We start from the raw sequence: 23,077 nt of genomic DNA, 5'->3' as shown, positions 1-23,077 counted from the left end.
TTCTTAAAATAATCAAAGATCAAAAAACAGAATTAATACAAAAGTTTAGTTTAATGAACAAATAATCATCTCCCCCCTTGAAAAAGTGAAAATGAAAGAAAGTAACATGCTTCAAACAGTACACTTTAAAAGAGAAAACAGACAATCAGAGAGTAATATAATGCAGTCACATTACTGATTGTGTACAACTAAAAGCACTTCAGGCTTCTCTGGTACGCAGCAGAAAGAGTATGCCACTATTAATACCATATTTAGCGAAAAATGTATCCAGTGATCCAAGCACTATTTTAACCAACGGCAAAACATTTTAAAATTAACATTGATTACCAATACTAACATGTTTATGCTGGTGCAAAAGTGGTACTAAGAGACCTGATCTGTAGCATGTTAATGTTGGTGAGCTTTTTTTTTACCTTCACTACACATTTATGTTCATGAAAAAAGAAAGAAAGATGCATCAAAGCTGTGTAGTACATTCTAATTCTTGAGCACCGCCAAAGAAGAGAGTAAAACAGCAAAGTGTCCAACCTTTCATCAATGTTTTCTTAAGTATTCTGAGCCAGGTCTGGCACTCCTTGATCAGCCTATAAAACTTGAAAGATCAATCTGAGAAGCTGGAATCTAAAGAGAGCATATTTCCTCTTCACACAGTAATGCAACTGATAAAATACACTGACAGCTAATAGTTAAAAATAAAAACGTTTATATAAGATTATGGGAAATGGAGTTTACTAAGCTGACTAGAATTGATCAAAAAACCTATTTGTGAATATACACATACATACACACACATCAGTATATATATATCCATCCATCCATCCATATGTAGCTTATATCCTCAAGTGGTGAACGAATAAAAGACCAGAATACTGTATACATGATGAATACAAATTCAAAAATACTGCTAAAACAGCAAGACCGCACTACACAGCAATGTGCTCACTAATAAGGTGACAACAGTTTTGGTAAATGTATTTACACAACAAATGACTTGAAGAGTAAGTCTCAAAAAATGAGATGGAAAGGAAAAAGAGAAGGCTTAAGAAATTAGGTCATACTGCCCTGCGAAGACAAAACACAGTAACTGCACACAATCATAACTGAGTTGAGCAAAAAACTAGGCCTAGATTATGAGAAAACTACACACTGATATCAAATCACAATTTACTCAAACTTGATATCCATTGTTTTTTCAGTTATAGTGTTGCATACTTACCATGTTTTAACTTTGGGCAGCATTTTACCCAGTGACACGTTCTGATTTAGACATTAAATGTCCTTCAAATCGCTTGTCAGAAAAATACAGAGCATGAGGATGTGCACATATAGGATCCATCGCATTAAGCATATACATAATCAGACGTTCACCACCGGGAACGACAACTGAGCAACTACAGCAGCATATACACCCCATTTCCCATAATCAAACAAAAAAGAAAGAGAAAGAGAAGCAAAGAGGAAATACAGTAATCCTGTGTTTCTTACGGGGGTCAGTATTCTGGCTAAAATCACTTTTGATGACTCCACGTCTGCACATCATGCTCTGAATATACTCTTGAATCCGATTTTATGGCATTGAGTGTAAGAGTTTTTGTCTCTGTTGCCCCATTTCTAAACTTCCCATGTCCCCCCGCCCCACCAAGCCCGCCCTATCTAGTACTGACTTGCCACCTTTCTTTGTTTCCCCCGGCAAGCCTAGTTCTTGTCGTCTTTCTTCTCTTCTTCCTCAGAAGGGTAAGAGTGCCATGTCAGTCGCTCTTCGTAGAATGAGATGACCACCTGCGGGCACTTCACATTGGCCTCTTTGGCTGGAACGAGATCTGCCTCGTCAGAGTTTTTCCTGTAGAGAACAGGCAGAGGGGAATACAATTAAATAAGCACTTGAGATGATGTAATTTAGCCCATCATACAGAATGGGGTAAAAAGACAGGCATCTAGGCTTTGGCTCAGCCTGCCTAAGGCTATGTTTACACTAGTGCGTTTTCGTTTTAAACTTTAGCTATGGTTACGCCTGGCGTCCACACTACCCCGGGGTTTTCCACCCACGAAAATGGAGACTTTTGGAAATGCTGCAGACCCCGTTTTAGTTTGAAAACTCTGTGGTTGCGTTTTTAAGTGCAGAACAAAACAGAGACTTTTGAAAACGAATGCATGGCTGCCCACATCCGCTCCCTGATCGGGTCTTCTGGATCATTGAATATCCTTCCCTGATTCGTCAAGCCCCATATCCCATGAGCAAGATTATTAGAGCATTCGGCAACGGTTTACACTCGTACGCACATGGCCAGTGTGCACGAAAGGTCACGTGACATCCGTTTTCGGTCGTGTAGTGTGGATGGAGATCTTTTCTGAAACGCAGTGGAAACACCAGTATGGAGGATTGTTTTCATTTTAAAACTAAACCGCACTAGTGTGGACATATGAATTAATGAGGCATTTATATAGTGCTTTCATATGTACTACTGTACAACCAAAGCGCTTTACAATCATACCAGGGGATCTCTCCTCAAACACCAGTGTGCAGCATCCACTTGGATGATGCGACGGCAGCCACAGTGCAAAAAGCAAACGCTATACTTTTTCAGTTTACTTTTTTTGTTTAACAGTTCTAGATAATATCATATTAGATATGACTGCTAAACAGAGACCGTAAACTATTGAAGATAGAGAATGTGAGCGCGGTGTGATCAGGCATCTGTTTGTTTGACCAAAGGTGGGAAGTTTTCATTATTTTCAAAACTAATTTGGGACTTTAATGGAGCTGAAATGACTAGGGATGCACCAATAGGAATTTTGGATTTTTTTTGGGGTGCTGATACAAATTTGAACAAACAATTTTTTGCCGATTCCAACATCGATATTTGTCACTTTTATATTTATATTATCTTATTTGATAATAGATGTTTTTTTTTGCTTTGTTTTTTTACTTTGCTGATTTAAAACATGATCAAAACAATATGCATTAAGTTATACTAGCTAGTCTATTGCTGCATCAAATAATTTCTAATGAACTGTGATTTCTAATTTCTAATGAATTGGATCCAATTTCTAATGAACTGTGATTTCTAATTTCTAATGAATTGGATCCATTTAACATTCAGCAGGCCAACATAAATACAACAGAACAAAGATACATATTAAATAAACAGTGTTTTTATGTAGGTTTAACAGTTTTCAGGTTCAGAAATAAAGTAAACAATTGTAAAATATACGCATATTCTAAATTAAAGGCGCATTGTGTAATATTTAGGAGGATTTGTTGACAAATGCAATATCATATGCATAACTATGTTTTCAGTGGTGAATAAAGACCTTACTTTAAGGAACCGTTGTTTTTTACCTTAGAATGAGCCATTTCTATCTACATACACCGCGGGTCCCCTTACATTGAAATGTGCCGACATGTTTCTACAGTAGCCCTAAACGGACAAACACGTTTCGTCACCATGTTGTTCTTCGTGCAAAGAGCTAGCTAAAGTCAGCGAATAAAACACTGACAATGATGAACAAGTAACAATAATATTCACAATAACAGATCATTTTGAACTGACTAATTAAGTAAACCTAATTTCTTAATTTATCTTTGTAAAGAAACCTCATTGCTTAACTGGCTACTCTCTGCTGTCTCAGACGACGACATCTTTTCCTGTCGGCCACCGTAACTTCTATTGGTTGCAATTTGCAACCTCACCACTAGATGCTGCTAAACAAATACACAGTGCACCTTTAAATACATATATTATTATTACATTGAGACGTAGCTAAATTCTACTGTACAACAGTAATATATTTCTGTCACAATTACGTTAAGTAAAACTGAACCTTTATTTTGACGGGTTGCTGACATTCCTTGTTATACAGTATATTCTGTTTTATGACTGGAATCCGCGATTCTGACCACGTTTTCCGCATCGCAGAAATCATAGGGCCCTATTCATATTAATACTTACGAAAGTTACAAAAGTTATTTAGTGAAGAGTAGTGAGCGTTTTTTGTCTTTTGTTTGATTAACACTAAAAGACAAGACAGCAGCACAGCAGGAATATTAGATTAAACCATCGGTTTGTTAAATCAGCCTTCTTCATGCTATTGCCGATATGCCAATTGTTGTAAATTGATCAAAAAAAATATATATTTGATAGATACATCAGTGCATCTCTAGAAATTACACACTTCACATTTTTTACATACCATTTCATTAGAAACATGAGCTCGCCGCTGGAATCTGTGGCTCCAATGATGCGCTCTGGGTCTAACCCTCGTGAAAAGCCTCTCGGCTTGTCTTGCTGCAAAACATTAGGAAATCATTTATTATTCATATGCAGTAAAAGCTTCTTCCAAGTAGTCTTCCATACAGGAAAATGTTTTCTTCTTTCTAATCAGCATGTCTTTATGCGTGGTTTGGATCAATCTTTTTAGCAAAAAGGTTGTGCTAAGATTGTCTCGCTAAAACTAAATTCACAGCTAAAATTTTATGTATCCTAAATGCACACAATTAAATAATGGTTTCATACTTTCTAATAAGACAAAACTTCAGATTGGAATTGATTCACAAAAATACTGTTTATAAATAAGATTTATTTTTTTCATTAATCACGTCTCATAAAGGTATTTGATAAGCAGCAAACTAAATAAATGCATAATAAAAATCAACTCTTGGACATAAATTTCCCAAAGTTGAATAAACAGCTAAAAGCACACGACAGATGCATAAATGTAAGTATGAGCACAGTTTTATGTATAAAAAGTAATAACGTGCATCAAACAAGCAATGGGGGTGCGACGAAAATTCTGTTAGAGGTTGCAGTGGCGTGACCACAATGTTTCCCAACATCAAATGGAAACCGAAATAAAAGCAGAATTAAACTGCGCTACTCATTTGTGCTTCACAGACCGTTTACCAGTTCGGACCAAAAATAGGTCAGCGCAGTGCTGCGAGCTACTCGCGGGGCGATCTCAATCACGCAACACCATTACTACGCAGCGCTAGCAGATCCAGTGAAGAAAGCCATTGAATTTGCTACAGAATTAACAATCGCAGCGAGGTCTAGTCGGAAGCATTTAGATTTGGTAAAGTGTTCTCTGGTATAAACCATGTATATCAGATCATACAGTGCTGACGTGCAAACCAGGAGAAACATTGTGTCACGAATTAAAGAATGCTTTAAGTCCACAAATCGGCAACATTCACCATGGATTTAATGTAGTAACACTAACTGTAACCATGGAATTATGGCAGAAATATTCAAACGTTTACAAAGTACATCACATCTTTTTCCAGCACTTCAAAACTCTAATATAGTCATATTTAAATGTTATTTTTAATGTGATGACCAAAACATTATTTGTTCATCCTTTAAAGATTGTCCTTATTTATAAAAGTAAAAGTTTCAAGATGTAGGAAAACTCAAACTTATTTAAAAATAAATACAACATTAAATTACCATTGTAACCAGTAGTTGGCTGCAGATTATTGGCTTATTAGCTATTAATTATAACTCCTTAATTCTATGAATTCAAAAGCAAAACGAGTAAAAAAAAAATATATATAAAAGACATTATGAATGCTAATAATTTAATCAACACCTAAACTCAAGCTCAGAGCTTTATTGTCAGCCCTGCAGTGCTACCAAATACTTTCTGTAGAACTTAGTGGTGATGCTGCCCTCAAATATTAGTCTGGACTGGAGCCCTGTGAACTTAAAATAAAACTGCACATTATAATTTCTGTACGTTAAGTCTATTTATTACCAAGGCATTTGTCAGTAATAAAGTAAAAATGTAAATAACTACACAGGGCTCCAGACTAACTTTTTTTACTAGGAGCGCTGGAGCCCCTGACTGAAAATTTTAGGAGCGCAAGCAGAAAATGTAGTTGCACACCTTAAATCAGCTTGCAATGCAATTATTAAAATTACCTACAAAATAACTGTAATACTGACAAATTATTTAATAATAAATAGACTTAACGTACAGATATTACAATGTGCAGTTTTCATTTAAGTTCACAGGGATCCAGACTAACATCTGAGGGCAGCAGCACCGGAGCCAAGGAGTTCTGCAGAAACATATCTGGTAGCACTGGGGCTGACAATAAAGCACTAAGCTTAATTTAGGGTGTTGATGAAATTAACTTTAATTATTATCATTCATAATGTCTTAATATTAATTAAAAAGCAAAACGAGAGAAAAAAAAATTATATTAGGGAGTCAAAATAGCCAATTAGCATCCTACTGTTTACAATGTTTTTTTTTTTTTTTATTATTATTTCCTACATCTTAAAATTTTTAGACAATCTTTGAAGGATGAACAAAAAATGTGTAGGTCATCACATTAAAAATAACATTTATATATAATATTATAGATTTGAAGTGCTGAAAAAAGATGTGTAGTAAGTTACTTGTAAGCATTTGACTATTTCTGTCCCAATACCATAGTTATGGTTAGAGTTACTACATTAGCCTAAATCCATGGTGAATGTTGCTGATTTGTGGACTGAAAGCCTTCTGTAAGTGTTTCTCCTGGTTTCCACGTCAGCGCTGTTTAATCTGATATGACGGTTTATAACAGAACTCTGCACCGAATCGGAATGTTTCTCACTGGATCTCGCAGCGATGATGTTATTAATTCTGAGGCGAATTCAATGGATTTCTTCACTGGATCTCCAGAGTCTGGATCTCCTAGTAACAGTGTCGCGAGATCGAGATCGGCCCGCGACTGGCAAGTTCGGGGCGCTGCGCTGTCTGTTGTTGGTCCAAACTAATAAACGGTCCGTGAATCATAAATGAGTAGCGCATTTTCGTTCCGCTTTCATTTTGTTTGCATTCGCTGCTCGGCAACGTTGTGACCTAAATAAACCTAAATAAATATTTGGTCGCACCGGCAGAAAAAATGGTCGCAAAATGCGACCAATTGGCCGCAGTCTGGAGCCCTGCTACATTGCAGATTGATTTAAGGTGTGCCCCTAAATTTTCTGCTTGAGCTCTTAAAAATTAAGTAAGGGACAACAGTAAAAAAAAAAAAGTTAGTCTGGAGCCCTGCATAGTCTATTCTGTTCTGCCTCACTTTCATAATGAACCAAAAATATTAATCGAACTCATAATAACAAAAAAAATGTCTATAACATTGTTTTGCTCCATTGCTTTGGCAAGTATCTGTCAAACAAACTAAATCGAATGTGTGATATATGGCTTTGTGCGCTCATCAAATCGCAAAAGACTGATTTAATTAAACAAGTATAAAGTCTGTTTGTGCTGCGTGTTTTTAAAGCAATGTGTGCACTTTGCTCATGGTTCAGTGTGTGATCTGGTGTTTTACGTGTCTCAGAACGGCTTAGTTCACAGTGAATGAGTGCAGTGAACTCCATTGCTGCATGCGCTGAGAGTTTACACGGGCACCAGTTATTTATTTTCACAATTGCATAATTTCCAACATTTTTATGGGAAGATTGCAGCATTTTACTAGATCTGTAATGTAAACCTGTTTTCACAGAAACTGTTTATTTGAACCGAAATAAAAGCTCAACTGCAGTTTCCATCAAAATAAAAGCTTGAGGGTTTATCTCTTGTAAGTGTAGAAATTAGGACAAAAGTATTGTAATTTCCCTACTGTAGCTTAAAGTAAAATAATATACATATGAAATCACTTATTTTACAATATATGGCTATTACTGTCAAAGGAATAATAATAATTAATAAAATTATTATTATTGTTATATTCTAATTGTTTGGCTTCCTAAAAACACCCGTGTGAATGTAAAGTAGACTGAGACACTATATATATATAAAAAAAAAAAAAAAAAGGTTTGAGTCCCCTTTAAAGTTTAGGTACAAGTCAGGTCACAGACTTTGTCTTTGTTTAAGGCGAGACACGGCAGGCAAAAACATTGTTTTTTTTTACTGGTCAATTTTGAGATTTTTGGATATTTGTCTTCAATAACATGTCTTTCAGACTTGTGTTGAAAAAAAGTCCGAAATACACATTTAGGTCTTTATTTTATTACACTTTGTCTGTTTGCGTCTGTAGATTTCTCATAAATTCAACAAAAGTTTGCGTTCTAAATCAACATGCTGCTCCGCGATCTCTGCCGTCAGCCTGTCATCACATGCACCGTTAGCACCTATATACACAAAACTTTCCAGACTCGTACCTAGTTATATTATGAAGACATTTACAGAGGGATTTGTAAATATATTATTCCTAGCCTGATTTATATAACATTTTATTCCAAAAAACATGGCGAAAATCATTTTTTTAAGGCTATTGACAGTATTTTCTGATTTACAGGATAACAAAAGTAGATATCCATAAATCCCTCTGTAATTTTTTTCCCATCTAATATGTGAACACAATGAAAAAATAAATTTTAACCTGGCTTTATCCAATACTCCGATAACGTTTTTTAAAATATATGCAAATTAGTGCATATTTGATTAGATATTGCCTGATTTGCATATTTAAACATTAAATTACAGAAACCTTGTAATACATTTTTTTTCTCATCTTAATGTAGGTAATCAACTGGGAAAGTTTCATGGTGATATCTGCTAGTTAAAAATTTTACCCTATTCACCTGTAGTGTCTCGCCTTAATTTGCACACTGAACATGGGTTGGAGCTCTTAATTTTGAACTCTCAAAGTGCACTAGATTGTTGCATTTAACTTGCCTCCGGACCCCCCAAAAAGGGCAGAGGTCCACCCCCTATAGTCTCATAAAATCCTGCAGCAAACACTGCATATGCCAATTTGTATACAAAATCAGTTTAGAAACAACATTTGTAAAACAAAAAGTCTATAAAAGATTATTCATTAAATGAAATGATTAAGTCTAACCTCATCTTTCCTCTTTTTAGGCCGGCTGTCTTCTCCACCATCCGTGTCAGATTCTCCTTTCCTCTTTCCGCTAGAATCTTTCTTCTCATCACTCACAGGTTTATGTTTTAGCATGTACTCCGCAATGAGATCAGGACAGTCCAGGTTGTCCTCTGGTTCCCATGTGTTGTCTTCTCTAAAGAAAAGGAAAGAATTTCTCAATCAGTTGACAGATTTGAATGCCATCTTTTTCTCTGGAGGAAGGGCTGCTCCACTAACCGAAGCCAAAAGTACATATTTATTAGAAAACCATTTTGTTCTTCCCGAGTTCTTTATATAATGATAAAATTGCCCAACACGAGTTTGCTAGGAATCCAGTTCCATGCCTTACATGAACGCGTTTTAGTGGAAATCTAGCTGATATTAGTAACTTACTCTGAGAAGCCCTTCCATTTAAGCAGGAACTCCACTCTGCCCTTCACCACCCGTCTGTCCAGGACTTTCTCCACCACATATTCTTCCTCTTCCTCTACAACCTCCTCCACCTTCTTCTTGTTCAGCTTCTTTCCAGCGGTGGCAGCCAGCTTCTCGTCTGTGGAGAAAGAAGAGGTCAGAAAAGAGGGTCAGTCTTTTCTGTGGGGAAAAAAAAATCTTAAGTGTTCAAACAGTTAAAATATGATGCAAGTTGAACTTGAAACAGACACTATGGGCACTGAGCAGAACAAATACAAACAGTGATACTTCAATGGCAGTGGGTCGTGCGCAAAGAGGAAGAGAAATTGTTTGAAAGGTAGGCCAAGGTCAAAAAAGTCTGTCTACCAACATTAGACAAATCTTGCTTTATAGAGCAGTGTCAACATTAGAGACATTTTGACTGCAGTATAAAACCGCAGCTCTTAGTGATAAATTCTTGCTATTGAGACCTAGATCAGTAACTAAAATCATTCAGAATAGTTATCAAAAGATGTTTTAGGGTTTCAGATTCACTGTCCAGCAATTAGATAGTTCGTTAAAAATATAATAGTGTAACAGACACACCTTAAAGGGATAGTTCTCCCAAAAATGAAAATTCTGTATGAATTTCTTCTGCTGGACACAAAAGAGGATATTTTGAAGAATGTCTGTAACTTAACAGTACTATGGAAGTCAATGGGGTCCATTAACTGTTTGGTTACCCATATTCTTCAAAATATCCTCTTTGGTGTTCAGCAGAAGAAAGAAATTCATACAGGTTTAGAACAACAAGAGGGTGAGTGAGTACATGACATAAGTTTCATTTTTGGGTGAACTATTCCTTTAAGCTGTTCAAACTTTCACTTGTTAAGAATCAGCATAATCACAATGTTAGCATCACAATCCAAGCAGGGCAGATACCAGTTTGAACTAGAACCATAACCACTTGACACTCATTTCACAACTTCTCAGGGCTGGTAAACGACCAATTAATCAAAAGACATTGGCATCAAATATTTGGGGGTCAGTAAGATTTTTTTTTATTATTATTGTTTTGGAAAGAAGTCTCTTATGCTCATCAAGGCTACATTTATTTAATTAAAATATATTTTAAAAAAATTCTATTGTAATATATTTTAAAATGTAATTTCTTCCTGTGATGGCAAAGCTGAATTTACAGCATAATTGCTCAAGTCTTCAAGTCACATGATTCTTCAGAAATTATTTTAATATGATGATTTGATGCTTAAGAAACATTTATTGTTATTATCAATGTTGAAAACAGTTGTGCTGCTTTAATATTTTTTCGAGAACATTGATAAATGTCTTCAGGATTATTTGATGAATAGGAAGCTGACAAAACAGCATTTCTTTGTAATTTAAATCTTTTGCAACATTACAAATTTCTTTACTGACCATTTTGATAAATTTAATCAATCCTTGCTGAATAAAAGCATGGATTTCTTTAAACAAATGAAATAAAATCTTACTGACCTCAAACTCTTGAACAGTAATGCATATTTTGTGAACAAAATATTAATTTTAATGAAAATGTAATTCGTCATCATTAAACCATTAATATCTTGATTATATCAGTATCAGAGGCAATTCAACTCCCATTACACGATTGAATACACCACAGTAGTTAACACAGCTAATGTGGAGAACAAATGCCTAACTAATCAAACACAAATAAGGGTAATGCAACCTACAATTTCAGTAACATTTTACAATTTGGTCTCATTTGTTAATGTATTAGTCAATGCATTAGCCATGAACAGCATTTATAAATCCTTGTTAATGTTAATCCTTGTTAAATTTAAAACTAGTTTGTTAGTTCACAGTGCATTAACTAATGTTAACAGATACAACTTGCCAGTTAGAATACTACAATTCAATTAGTAATAAACTTGATGTTAAAAAGGTTATGAACAAATGAGACCTTAATGTAAAATGCTTCCAAAAGGTCTTCACTTTGAAATGCTCATTCGGTCTTTTGTGCACCAGACCAGAATCGCACCTCTGACCTTATAAATCACCAGCAGAAGCACCTCTATTAGTCAGTGACAAATAATGGATCACATGGCAGATGAAACAGTGGTCATGAAAACAGACAGTTACCAACAACCCGTGATTCAAAAAAAAAAAAAATCAAGGCTTGTTTAAAAGACAGAAACAACGTCTGGAAATAAACCCTCCTTCCCACACATTTGAAAGAAAAATAGCAGTGAAGGAGAAAGTTGTGAGACACCTTCGGTGACGCTGGGAGCATCACTGGCTGTCTCTGTTGGTTGGCTCATGCTCGTCATGAAGGGGGGAGGCTCTGCGGAACCTTCCGGTTCCTTGTCAACGTCAACAGTGCTGAACAGAGTGAAAGTGTGAATTAGACGGGATGGGGGGGGGGGGGGGGGGGGGGATCAGGTGATATCAGGGAAAGAACAACAAGGCAGGAAATAAAATTATACAGCACTGTGGATAACAGTTTGCTGGCTCTAACAAATACAGCATTTTGTAGTGCACAGCTCCCTCTGAATTGCTTTGCAAATAAAAAAAAACACATTTATTACAGGTATGCATTTTGGGCTAATCTTACAAAAACGCATCCAGGTCAGACTGAAAATATCTTGTGTAATGAAACCTATTTTTAGGACGATTAGGTTTTTTGTGATTTTTTTTCATTAGGGCTGGGTTAAAAATATTGATTTCACAATTTTCCTTCATTCTCATTTTGATTAGCCAATATCGATTCTTAAATCCAAAGAATCGATCTTTCAGGCCAAAATTTCATGGTTCAGGTAGTGATGGGTAAATTCATTTTGAACAAATCTTTAATATGACTCAGGAACCATGAGTTGCCTCAGAGTGATTCGTTCCTTTTGTGTTGACCGCGCATGCGCAACATGCCATAGATTCTGTACAGGAAACAGAAATGATTATTTCACCTCTCTCAAGTCGAGTCGTATGTTCTTTTGTCACGTAACTGCTATATTGGATACAAAAAAAAAAATGGTCAATTCCCAACCTTCCTTATAAAAGCCCATAGCTAAATGTTTTACAGTTACGTGCATTGATGCATTTTTGGACTCAAATTGCTTATAATTTATAAATTACAGTCATGATGGTTCTCTTCCATAACTCGTGATGAACGGGTGACTCGGACGGTGAACTAATCATTTCTGTTTCCGGTACAGCTTAGCTTCAGCCTATGGGGATGTGACGCGACAGAAGAGCGAACGACTCTGATAGGGAGGTGAGGTGAACTTACATACCGCATAGCCTGAAAACCCAGCTAAGCAATGAATTAATCATTTCTGTTTCTCAGAACTTGGATGAGATATATGAGGATAAATGTGATCAACATTTGAGTAAGTTGATGGCAATTAACATGCAGGACCTGAATTTCGTTTTGGAAAATGGGAGGGAAATCCCCACTAGGTGATTCTTATGGGGGGGGGGGTTTTAAAAAAATTACATTTATCTCACCTAAATGTTTGCTCACTCGCATTTTTACAATGGGGTAATTTTGTTGTTAAGAATTTACACAACGCAAGGAAGCTTGATTTCAATCTTTGAATTAAAATTGAAAAAAGTAGCTCAAATAAATACAATTTATTCTTTATAGAATAAAGATACCAATAAAGAGAAAAGTTTTTGGATAGGTCTAACACTAGTATTCGGAAAGTAATCAAATGTAAAATAACACTGGGTAGTATTTTAGTCCTGACTAAAAAAAATAATAAAAAAATAGGATATTAATCCTGATTCCTTAAAATTAAAGCTATCTTTTGTTGTTTCGAAAACAAAATGAATGACAGCCACGGCTGCTGTCACTTTAAAGGGTTAGTTCACCCAAAAATGAAAATTACCCCATGATTTACTCACCCTCAAACCATCCTAGGTGTATATGACATTCTTCTTTCAGAATGAATCTTAACCCCTCAGAGCCGTGTGGAGGACTTTATTCATGGATGGATGAACTTTGATGGACTTCAAAACAGAAACATCCATTCACTGCCATTATAAAGCTTGGAAGAGTCAGGACATTTTTTAATATAACTCCAATTGTATTCGTCTGAAAGAAGAATGTCATATACACACCTAGGATGGCTTGAGGTTGAGTAAATCATGGGGTAATTTTTCATTTTTGCGTGAACTATCCCTTTAAGAGCAAGTGCACGGATCCTGTGTTCATTATTGTCACATACGTTTTATGTTTAATTAAGACATAACCAACTATGTTTAGAGTATACTCACCAAATCCAGAATTTTGACATAATTTTGCATGTTTTCGACTGTTAAAGCAAAAGTGATTATCCGCGGAAAATAAATTGTTACTTGCAATAACAATAACGTTTGTGAGGCGGCTTCATCTACTCTAATGCACGCAGAGAAAACCATCTCTCAGAGTACTGTATGGTTTAAAATCACTTAGGGTCCATTTTCGGAGTAAAATCAACTTAGGGTCCTTTGCACCATGACCTCGAGCCAAACACCCCCCTAGAAGCCTTTTTTCCCTTGGTTGAACATTATTAAAGTTAAAGCTTATTTAGAGATATCAGGCGGATGGTGCAGTATGCGTCAAGCTCTAAGTTGTTACTAATTACCTCTAACACACTAACTAAAGTTGAAAAAGTGGAAAAGCATAATGGGACCCCTTTAATACCTTTGGTGTTTTTTGTCAATTTGGGGTAAAATGAACTCAAATGTGACTCAATGTCATGAAAAAAAAAAAAAAAAAAAAAAAAAAAAACCAACAGCAACAGGTTGCAATGTTACAAATTTAAACCGAAATAAACGCAACAAATTCCTGGCTTGAAGTTCGTAAATTTGCATACAATATCTTGTGGCAAACGACCTGCACCAACAACTCTTAGTATGTTTTTTTTTTTTTTTTTTTTGTTATTAAATGTCCCCATCCCCCGTTTAACAGATGCTTTAACAGAAAAACAATACAACACGTGTTTTGCTTTTATGGGGCTATCAGCAAACACTCACCAGGCTGAAGCACTGAGATATCAACTTAAAAGGGCGTAAAAACAGAAAAACCTAACAAATTAAGGTCCAAACCAAGAGCATGGGACACTTTTTGAAAAAATTAAGTCGCATTAATGTAACGTTAATCATATTTATCTTCTTAACAATTGATCGCACCTCTTCACTTCTAAGTAAAAGCAGATCATATGCATCATTATTTTAGTTATATTTTTTATAATAAACTTTGTGAGGACCAGCGCACCTCGCGCGCAGAAAAATACTCGATTCAACTTCCGACGTGCACGCGCAAAAGCCTTGCCAGAATGTTCGGCCCATTTCCTTCAAGCTGCAACAGCAACAAAGACGAACCTGTGAGGCCAAGTGTTACATTTTAAGGTAGCAATGCAACTGAGCAAACTCCGTGTAGATCTCTTAAAAAAAGAAATGAAGGAAAAAAAATGGGGAGAGAGTGTTCCCGAGTTCCTTTAACGCAAGGTGTGTGCGAGAAAGGCGTTTCTGCCTCGCGCGGAGATGGATGGCTGGACAGACTTTGCCCGTACAATTTTAGGTCCAAAAGCTACCATGACACCAACAACGTTTAAGCTGCCCGATAAATACATGCACAAAACGTTCCAATACACATTTTTTTTAAACTGTATAAACCCAAAAATGGCCCTAAAACCCGAGACACGGACTAGCCTTGTGGCTAATGCTGCAGAAGCATGGTCGCTCACTTCTCCATGTTGACCTGGATCCGAGTAGAAAACTAACCAGAATGTCTCAAAATATGACTAGATATTATTCAAGAGCAATTAGTTGCTTGAAGTACTCAAAGCATCTGCCTGTTAATCATAAAAATACAAATCACAGTCCTTAGTAACGTACAAACATAGCCAGTCATTACAGTGTTTCACAATCTGCATGCAGCGCCACTTACCTGTGAATTACGGAATTAAGGGCGAAATAACACCAAATAAGGTGGTTGTCTGCGGATAGAGCGGCTTTAAGTGTCGACAAACGTTTGAAATGTGTCGACTGGGGAAAGAGTTTGCTATTATTTTATCGAGGTTCTTTGACTGCTCAGACAAAAGGGAATGCTACAGTACACGAAAGCTGCCTCCAGCAACCCGCCAATTCCGACGGAAAGTACGTGCCTCTCGGTACACGAGTGGTGCATCCTGGGAGTTGTAGTTTTACGTGCTCACTTAAAAGAGGAAAATATGTTTGTTGTTCCTCGGCACGCTTCGAAGATGCCTCAAATATCCTAATGTTTATTTTAAAATTTCAATATTTAACTGTCTAAAAACCCGTTCCTACTAATTGTGTAAAAAAAAAAACAACCCTGAAATTCTTTAGAGATTTTGCAAGAATTTTTAGCGGTAAGGTTCTTCAGAGAACAGACATCAACATCGTAAATCCGGTAAAGGTTTTTTTTTTTTTTTTTTTTTTTTTACATAGGCTAGCCTACTCTGTATAATATTACCTTTGCATCAAAAAAACAAAAACAAAAAAAAACCTATGCTGTGAGGGTGTTTCTAATACAGCGGCTGTGGGAGTGACGGTAAAATTTACATCTTTCTCTCTTCCGACTGCCGTTATAAATCTCACTCTATTTTTTCCTCTTTTGAAAGTTGCGCAAAACTATTGTGGAGTTTTTCTTTTGTTATTTGAACAAATGGGAAAACACAAAAAAAAATAAAAAAAAAATAAAAATAAAATAAATGTAGGCTAGTCTCTGATTCACCACTATAGAAGTTTACCAAACTATGACGACTTCCGCTTCTGAGAAACCCGGAAATGTGAAAAGGGTCAATTGGGGCCATCTTCACAAAACATTTAAGCTGCATCTGAAATCGCATACTTCCATAGTAGGTAAAAAACAGTATGTAACAAAAGAATATGTCCGAATTCACAGTAGGCAACTCATAAAAGAGTATAGGCAAAAAGTACCTGGATGACCTACTTCCAATGAGATTATGAAGTGTGCATATGATGGACATTTTACTATCCCATGAGGCCACGGGGGAGGATTTGTGTATGACAGTGAATGTATGTCCAGATTACATTCATACACACACTTATATAGGCTACTGTATAGAACTACTTTTAGAAGTTGTGAAGTAATTACTTATTCAAAATAAATACCTACTCTAGAGAGTAGGCGATTACGGTTGCAGCCAGAACCTTACCTCTAATAGTTTCTCTTAAATCGTCAAGTTAGGAGCTACTTTTATCCTCAATATGTTTCGTAAATACGGCTCCTGACCTTTTGAAATTGCCTGAAGATTTTCCAACGGGTTTCACCAGATGAACCTCAAACAATGCCTCAAGTATTTGAGGAAGTTTGACAGCATTTGCTTTTCTCAAGACTGAACAATCTGGATATAATGTTAGATTTAGTGCATTTATGAACGGTGATATAATTATAAATTATATTTTATATGAAAAAGTATGTGGCTGTTTAAACTAAAATCTGAATAATTTTTGTTTGCTGTTTTCAAAAAAGGGAAAATTGTTGTGGCTGGTGTTCAAAGACAATAGGACATGTGTGGAGTTTATTTTTCCCCTCATCTGTTGGTTCAGATACCATGTGAAATCTGACCTGTTTTAATTAGCTGTTGACCTTTGGAAATGTAAGTAATACTTGAGCATTCAGTTGTATAAAGGCGGTGCATATTCTGATTTAATATAGATTATAAACAGTATGTAAGAAGTATTGAAAGGGTCATTGACATCAGAACATTAGAAGTCTGGATTATGGCTCATGTTAACTTTGGTACAGCTTGCAATCAGTTCAAACTGTTATTGATGGCACATAAATAGCATCACACCTCACATGTCACACTTATATTATATAATGAATTTGTCATAGCTGCTTGTGTCTGAGTAAATTGCCTCCAGAGAGCATACAGTATTGCGGTCTTTGCAGCATTGGTATTGCATTTCTTAACAGATATATGTGCATACATACAAAAATAAATAAATAATAATAATAACAACTGAGTGAAACTGCTATTTTCCTCCTACAGTGATAAACAGCTGCCATGGTGCTCAGGTCAATGACACAAGCGTAATGTGGTTCAGACCCAAAAGTGCAATGTGAGAAGGCCTGCTGAAGGATGGGAGTGGAACTGAAATCTGGTTCAGACCAAGCAATCGAGCCAAGTGTGAAAACAGCCCGACAGCCTGCCATTATCTCAGTGTTTGAGGTAAATATAGTGTCAGTGATCTGCAATGACTCCCAGACTGTTGCACAATGCTGCACTTTGCCCCAATGAACAATAGCATGTTGACCTTGTAAGCACAGAGAATAAGAAACCGCCTCTGTTATACCTTGTTTTCCCGTTGCAGTTCCACTTAGTAACAGGTTCCTCTCTCTGGCCCATTTGCATGGCTGCAACAAAGAAGATCCAGTGTGTGTGTGTGTTTGTGTGCACATGTCGGGTTAATGTAGAGGAAAAAGACCTGCTCAGAAATGAGTGGAGAACAAAGGAGAAGCATTAAGAAAATTCATCATCTGTCTGAGTGTCGTGATTGAGTTAATTAGCTCATTACTCAAACAAACCAGCCACACCATACGCAAACAGAGGGTGAGATTTATATTGTCTCATGCAGCGTCTGCAAGCGTGTGGAGACTAAATTATAACTCTGCTTCTGCCCTTTCTCTCCAAAAAAACATTTTATAAACTTTTGCACAAAAAACCCCCCTGAAAATTTCAAAAACTATTCAAAACTCAATTCAACATAGCCTAGTGTTGTGGCACATGGCAGTCAAGATTCTGCTAATAATAAATCAGAATACATTAATAATTATCAATGTAACTTACTCTTAATATATAGCTGATGGCCATCATGAAACATACAGGACCAAGATTTTATGTTGTTAATTTTATTGAAAACTTTGTGTTAGCTAGATCCCTTTTTGTTCATTGACAAAATATCTCAATGATCATCTGGTGACCTTTTTTGTTGTTGTCATATTTGCTGGTGAGAGACATACTGCATCGAAATATAGTTCACTTACAATGGCCTTAAAAATATTTATATGCTTAAACCATACTTAAAATGTCTGAATAGATAACTCAGCTCTGTCACCTCAACCGCACTTCACTTCCCAGCATCCCTCATGTTTTCCACCTGCACCATCAGCCATCATCTAATCACATCAGCACCTGCACCTCATCATCAGCACTCCCTATAAAGAGACACTTCTCCTGCACTCCCTTGTCTGGTCTCGTCTATGACTTACACCACAGACTACTCACCTGAGTGTGCTTCATACAAAGCATACTTACCTGAAATCCCGGTCTTCACCGATCTGTGTTACCCTGGTTCTTCCCGTCTTCACCGATCTGTGTTACCCTGGTTCTTCCTGTCTTCTACCTGCAACAAGAGACATCATTACTGTCAAGCTAAGTCATCTTCAGTTCAACGATCATCATTCATTGTGTCTGCACCCCTTCCCTGCATTGCTCTTCCCTCTGCACTACTTAATAAACTTGTATTGTTCACTAACCTTGTATGTCCTCTTCTGATTGACAGAAGACCAGACCATAAAGATGAGAAGCTTGAAAATTGCTTCTATAAATGTTGGCCCTTTGAATAGCAGGATGATGGAAGGTACAATAGTTTTTATTTTCCTAAATGGCAGAAGCCTGGAGGAATATGTCACGGAGTTTGTCACCTTCAGTCACTGAGCCACTTGCAGTGACCACACCCTTATGGAGGGATTTTGGTGCGGGCTGGATGAGATCTGCTTAGTGATGCTGCGAGGAGACCCCGTATGGATGCTTGAAAGTTATATCAACTTTGCGCTCTGGCAAGATTGGGTCCTCGTTCATCGTTGGCAGATTCGGAGGAAGATGTCATCGTCCAGTCTCACCTCACACCAGTGCGGAAACCATGCTCCCTGACAGGGTTCAGCCAAGAGCCTCCTTTCAAGATGGCTGCCGTTCCAGAGCCTCATCCCTTCATGGCCGCCGAGACCACCCTTCCAGAGTCTTGTCCCGCTGAGCCCACCCTTCCAGAGCTTCTTCACGTCCCGGCGAGCCCGAGACTGTTCACGCCAGGTCAACCGTGCCTGTGTCTTAGGACAAGGTGGCCGCTGCACCTGAGACAGTTCCGGATGATACAGCACTCGTGATAGTCGCCTCAGTTCTTTTGTGTATTTGGGCAGCACACGCATGAGCTCTCGCCCAAGTTGGCTGTCATGCCTGAGCCCTTGTCTCCGGCCAAGATGGCCGCCACCACGCCTGAGCCCTCGGCAAAGATGGCTGCTGCCTGAGCCCTCACCCAGGATGGCTGCCGACGCCACACTGTCTGAGCGGTCCTCTTTTCCTCAGCCAAAGTGGCCAGACCGGGCTCCCACGGAAAGGCCACAAAGGCCGATCCGCCATGGCCGCCTGAAGGGTCTTCTCTGCCCTGGCCGCCTGCACAGCCTGCTCCGTCCTGGTCTCTCAAGCTGCTGGCATCGCTCTGGAGTCTACATGCACTGCTCACCCTCCGGATGAAGACTCCCGGATGCCCTCATCCGAAGCCTACTTGCCTGAAGTCCCGTTTGTCCCGTCATCACTGATCTACGTTACCCTGGTTCTTCCCATCTTCTGCCTGCAACAAGAGACATTGCTCTTCCCTCTGCATTACTTAATAAACTTATATTGTTCACCTAACCTTGTCTGTCCTCTTCTGATTGTGACAATAACAAAATATCAGTTTTCTCAGAACTTCTCTTTCTGAGAATTAGTCTTAACTACTGCTCACAAGTGTAGTTTATCACGTATTTAATAAATGCGTCCCACTGAGTTTGTCAGATTTGTAAATTATAAATGACATTTATACATCAAGGCCTGGTTTCACAGACAGGGCTTAGATTAAGCCAGGATTAGGCCTTAGTTCAATTAGGGCATTTAAGTAGCTTTTAAATCTTGAGACAAATAATGGCACTGACATATTTTAATATTAGTTGCTTTCAGTTAAAACGGCTCAAACATGCATTTAAGTCTGGGACTACTTGTCTGTGAAACGGGGGAAAGAGTGATTTAGTAAGTGTACAAATACTTTGAGGCCACTGCTTATGCACTTCCGGTCAGTAAGATTTTAATGTTATTGAAAGAAATCTCTTATGCTCACCAAGGCTGCTTTTTTTTTTTTTTTTTTAACAGTAAAAAACAGTAATAGATGACAATGTTAAATATTATGTTTTCTATTTTAATATATTTAGAAATGTAATTTATTTCTGTGATGCGACTGAATTTTCAGCATCATTTCTCCAGTCTTCAGTGTCACATGATCCTTCAAACTAATATGATGATTTGCTGCTCAAGAAACATTTCTGGTTATCAATGTTGAAAAGAGTTGTGCTGCCTTTTTGTTTTGTGGAAACCATTTTTTCAGGATTTTCGTTAATGAATAGAAAGTTCAAAAGAACAGCATTTATTTGTAATATAATCTTTTTGTAACATTATTAACGTCTTGTCACTTTTGATCAATTTGATGCATCCTTGCCTTGGTGAATACAAGTATTTTCTTTCAAAAAATAAAACAAAAAACTTACTGACCCCAAACTTTTTGAACAGTATAGTAATGTTAAGTTCAAGGTTCCTACACATTTTTCAGGTCAAAATGTGAAATTTCCAAACCTCTCTGTAAATATTTCAGACCATATTTAACATAAATTGTCCAGACAGTTTTATTTTCAGCATTATATTTGTTATATACTTGGTATGAATATATAACAAATATAATGCTGTATGGACAATTTATGTGGTCTGAAAAATCTACAGATAGGTTTGGAAATTTCACATTTTGACATGAGTATATATTTTATGTATATATAAAATTACAGTCATCTGTAATTCTTTTCCTCAATTTTTTTGCATGATGATAAGAAACCTAAAACGCTTTAACCTTCATATATTCTTCTGACACGTAAGTTTGATACTGTGTTTTGATGTGGGACAACCGCACCAAACAGCAAAGTACAGTCTGATTTATATGACTGTTTGTTGATCCTTTATCTGTTGCTGGATTGAGTGGCATTTGAGTAAACATTCTTTTAGTGAAGTTCAAAAGAGACTCGCTTATAGTAAAGACAAACAGTTTTGCATAATGAAAATTCGTTCAATCGTGTTCGCACTCTACTTGTATTATACATTTTTAGACATTTTTAATTTTATATTTAAGAAAACTGAATAGGATCAATAGTCTGAAAACAGATTTTCATACTTATCCAGACTTGGAAATAACTCAAATCAAATCCCATACTTTTCCATACTGCACGAGAACCTTTTAAGTCCACTGAAATGTGCAGCTGACATTAGTAACCATGGACACAAAACCTACAACTGAATTGAATCCATCACACTTACTGATCTGAGAGTGAGAAATGAAAAGAGGAGGAAAGCAAGAGGGAACTGCAGGCACTGCAAACCACAGCCTAGCTCACATGGCATGCTTTGCACATCACAAAGAACTGGCTGAACATTTGACATTTTTCAGCTATTTAAATCTTGTGGCTCCCGTGACTTCAAAATCATTTAAAATAAGACAAAACAAGCATTAAAATAGACTGAAACAACTAAATATATATATATATATATATATATATATATATATATATATATATATATATGAAGAGTTTAGATGCAAAAGCCTCTAAGTGCCATCTGAAATTTTCTTCTAGAATGATCATTTTTATCAAGCTCGTATATATAAGTTCAGTAATTTCACTTAAATGACAATTAATAGGTAATTTTCATTGCCATTTAAGTGAAATTACTGAATTTAAATATACAAGCTTGATAAAAATGATCATTCTAGAAGAAAATTTCAGATGGCACTTAGAGGCTTTTGCATCTGAACTCTTCATATATATATATATATATATATATATAGTTCAATCAATACTTTTAAGTAGCTTTTATAAACATGCCTTAATTAATTCTTTTTTTTTACTGGTGTGTATCTTGAGACAAAACAATGGCACTGACAGAGCAAGTTACTTTCAGTTAAAACAGCTCAAACATGCAATTTAGTCTGGGACTATGCTTAAGCCTTGTCTGTGAAACCATGGAAATGAGTTTTTACATAACAATATAGCAGACAACTCGCATAATAGGAATATAACTATCGTCACTCTGTATCTCCCAATAATTTATCTAGTGAGATATTTACACGCTTAATTTTATGCTCAAAGCCCTGTAGTTTTTTATTTATTTAAATAATTTTATGTTTTTTAACTTTATGTAACTTCCTTTTGCACTTGATGTGAACAGATGTTAAGGAAGTGCTGCCCCCTTGTGCCGGGAGTGATGTCAGCAAACTGGTGAAAAGTTGTGTTATACTGACACCTATCGGCGAGAAGCGTAACAGCCCGTTTCCTGAACATATGAGTGTGAAAGCATGTACAATGCCTGGCCTGCTGCTAAGAATCACAAGGTAATGCAAAACAAACACAAAAAATGATTTGACAGCTAACATACAATTTAAATAATGCTAAGTGAAGAACATTAAATGGTTAATTTGATGGCATTCATACACTTCGCTTCAAATTTCATACGAAATCAGACGCCGTTAATTTAGCAGCACGAACCGTTATTGTATTGAGATGATTTCAAATACTGGACAGGGATAGAGGGGAAATACTTCAGTGGTAACGTTACATGGTTCAGATTTCCTGGTAGTTTAGTCGAAACTCGTTGTTTGAATTATTTTCTGATGTAACGTTAGGCTAGATGAAGCCTAGGCCGGCTGGCGTTGAGTTATCTACACTGCCTATTGGGGGAATAAAAATCGATACACTATCATCGAGGCAGAGGAATGTAATCCCGCCTAGAGCAT

At 36.8% G+C, this 23,077-nt stretch overlaps 1 protein-coding gene across 4 annotated transcripts; it reads right to left on the bottom strand.

Moving 5' to 3' along the window:
• Positions 1–32: 32 nt before the first annotated feature.
• On the bottom strand, positions 33–17,656 carry cbx1a (chromobox homolog 1a (HP1 beta homolog Drosophila)). Of its 4 annotated transcripts, none has more exons than XM_084425299.1 (7): positions 15,177–15,405; positions 14,974–15,081; positions 11,517–11,626; positions 9,248–9,404; positions 8,834–9,008; positions 4,192–4,286; positions 33–1,840 (listed from the first exon to the last, which is right to left on the bottom strand). In XM_084425299.1, exons 2-7 carry the CDS (start codon positions 14,979–14,981, stop codon positions 1,696–1,698), a joined length of 690 nt encoding a protein of 229 aa, XP_084281425.1. In that variant the 5' UTR covers positions 14,982–15,081; positions 15,177–15,405; the 3' UTR covers positions 33–1,695. The 4 variants fall into 4 exon arrangements, with proteins under 4 accessions (XP_084281425.1, XP_084281427.1, XP_084281424.1 ...); XM_084425301.1 differs by having other exon boundaries at positions 15,011–15,081; positions 15,177–15,368; XM_084425298.1 differs by lacking the exons at positions 14,974–15,081; positions 15,177–15,405 and adding an exon at positions 17,573–17,656.
• Positions 17,657–23,077: the final 5,421 nt, after the last annotated feature.

The sequence above is a fragment of the Rutilus rutilus genome (assembly GCF_951802725.1).
Source record: "Rutilus rutilus genome assembly, chromosome: 1".
Taxonomy (NCBI): domain Eukaryota; kingdom Metazoa; phylum Chordata; class Actinopteri; order Cypriniformes; family Leuciscidae; genus Rutilus; species Rutilus rutilus.
This window is presented reverse-complemented; position numbering and strand designations above follow the sequence as displayed.

Bases quoted from the DNA above. Each gene is read 5' to 3' on its own strand.
- cbx1a (XM_084425298.1), bottom strand. From the start codon at position 17,631: ATGCAAATGGGCCAGAGAGAGGAACCTGTTACTAAGTGGAACTGCAAC. The intron at 11,627-17,572 runs GTATAACAGAGG...CACTCTGTTCAG, and splicing joins AACTGCAACGGGAAAACAAG to CACTGTTGACGTTGACAAGG. The intron at 9,405-11,516 runs GTGTCTCACAAC...CTTTCTCCACAG, and splicing joins TGCTCCCAGCGTCACCGAAG to ACGAGAAGCTGGCTGCCACC.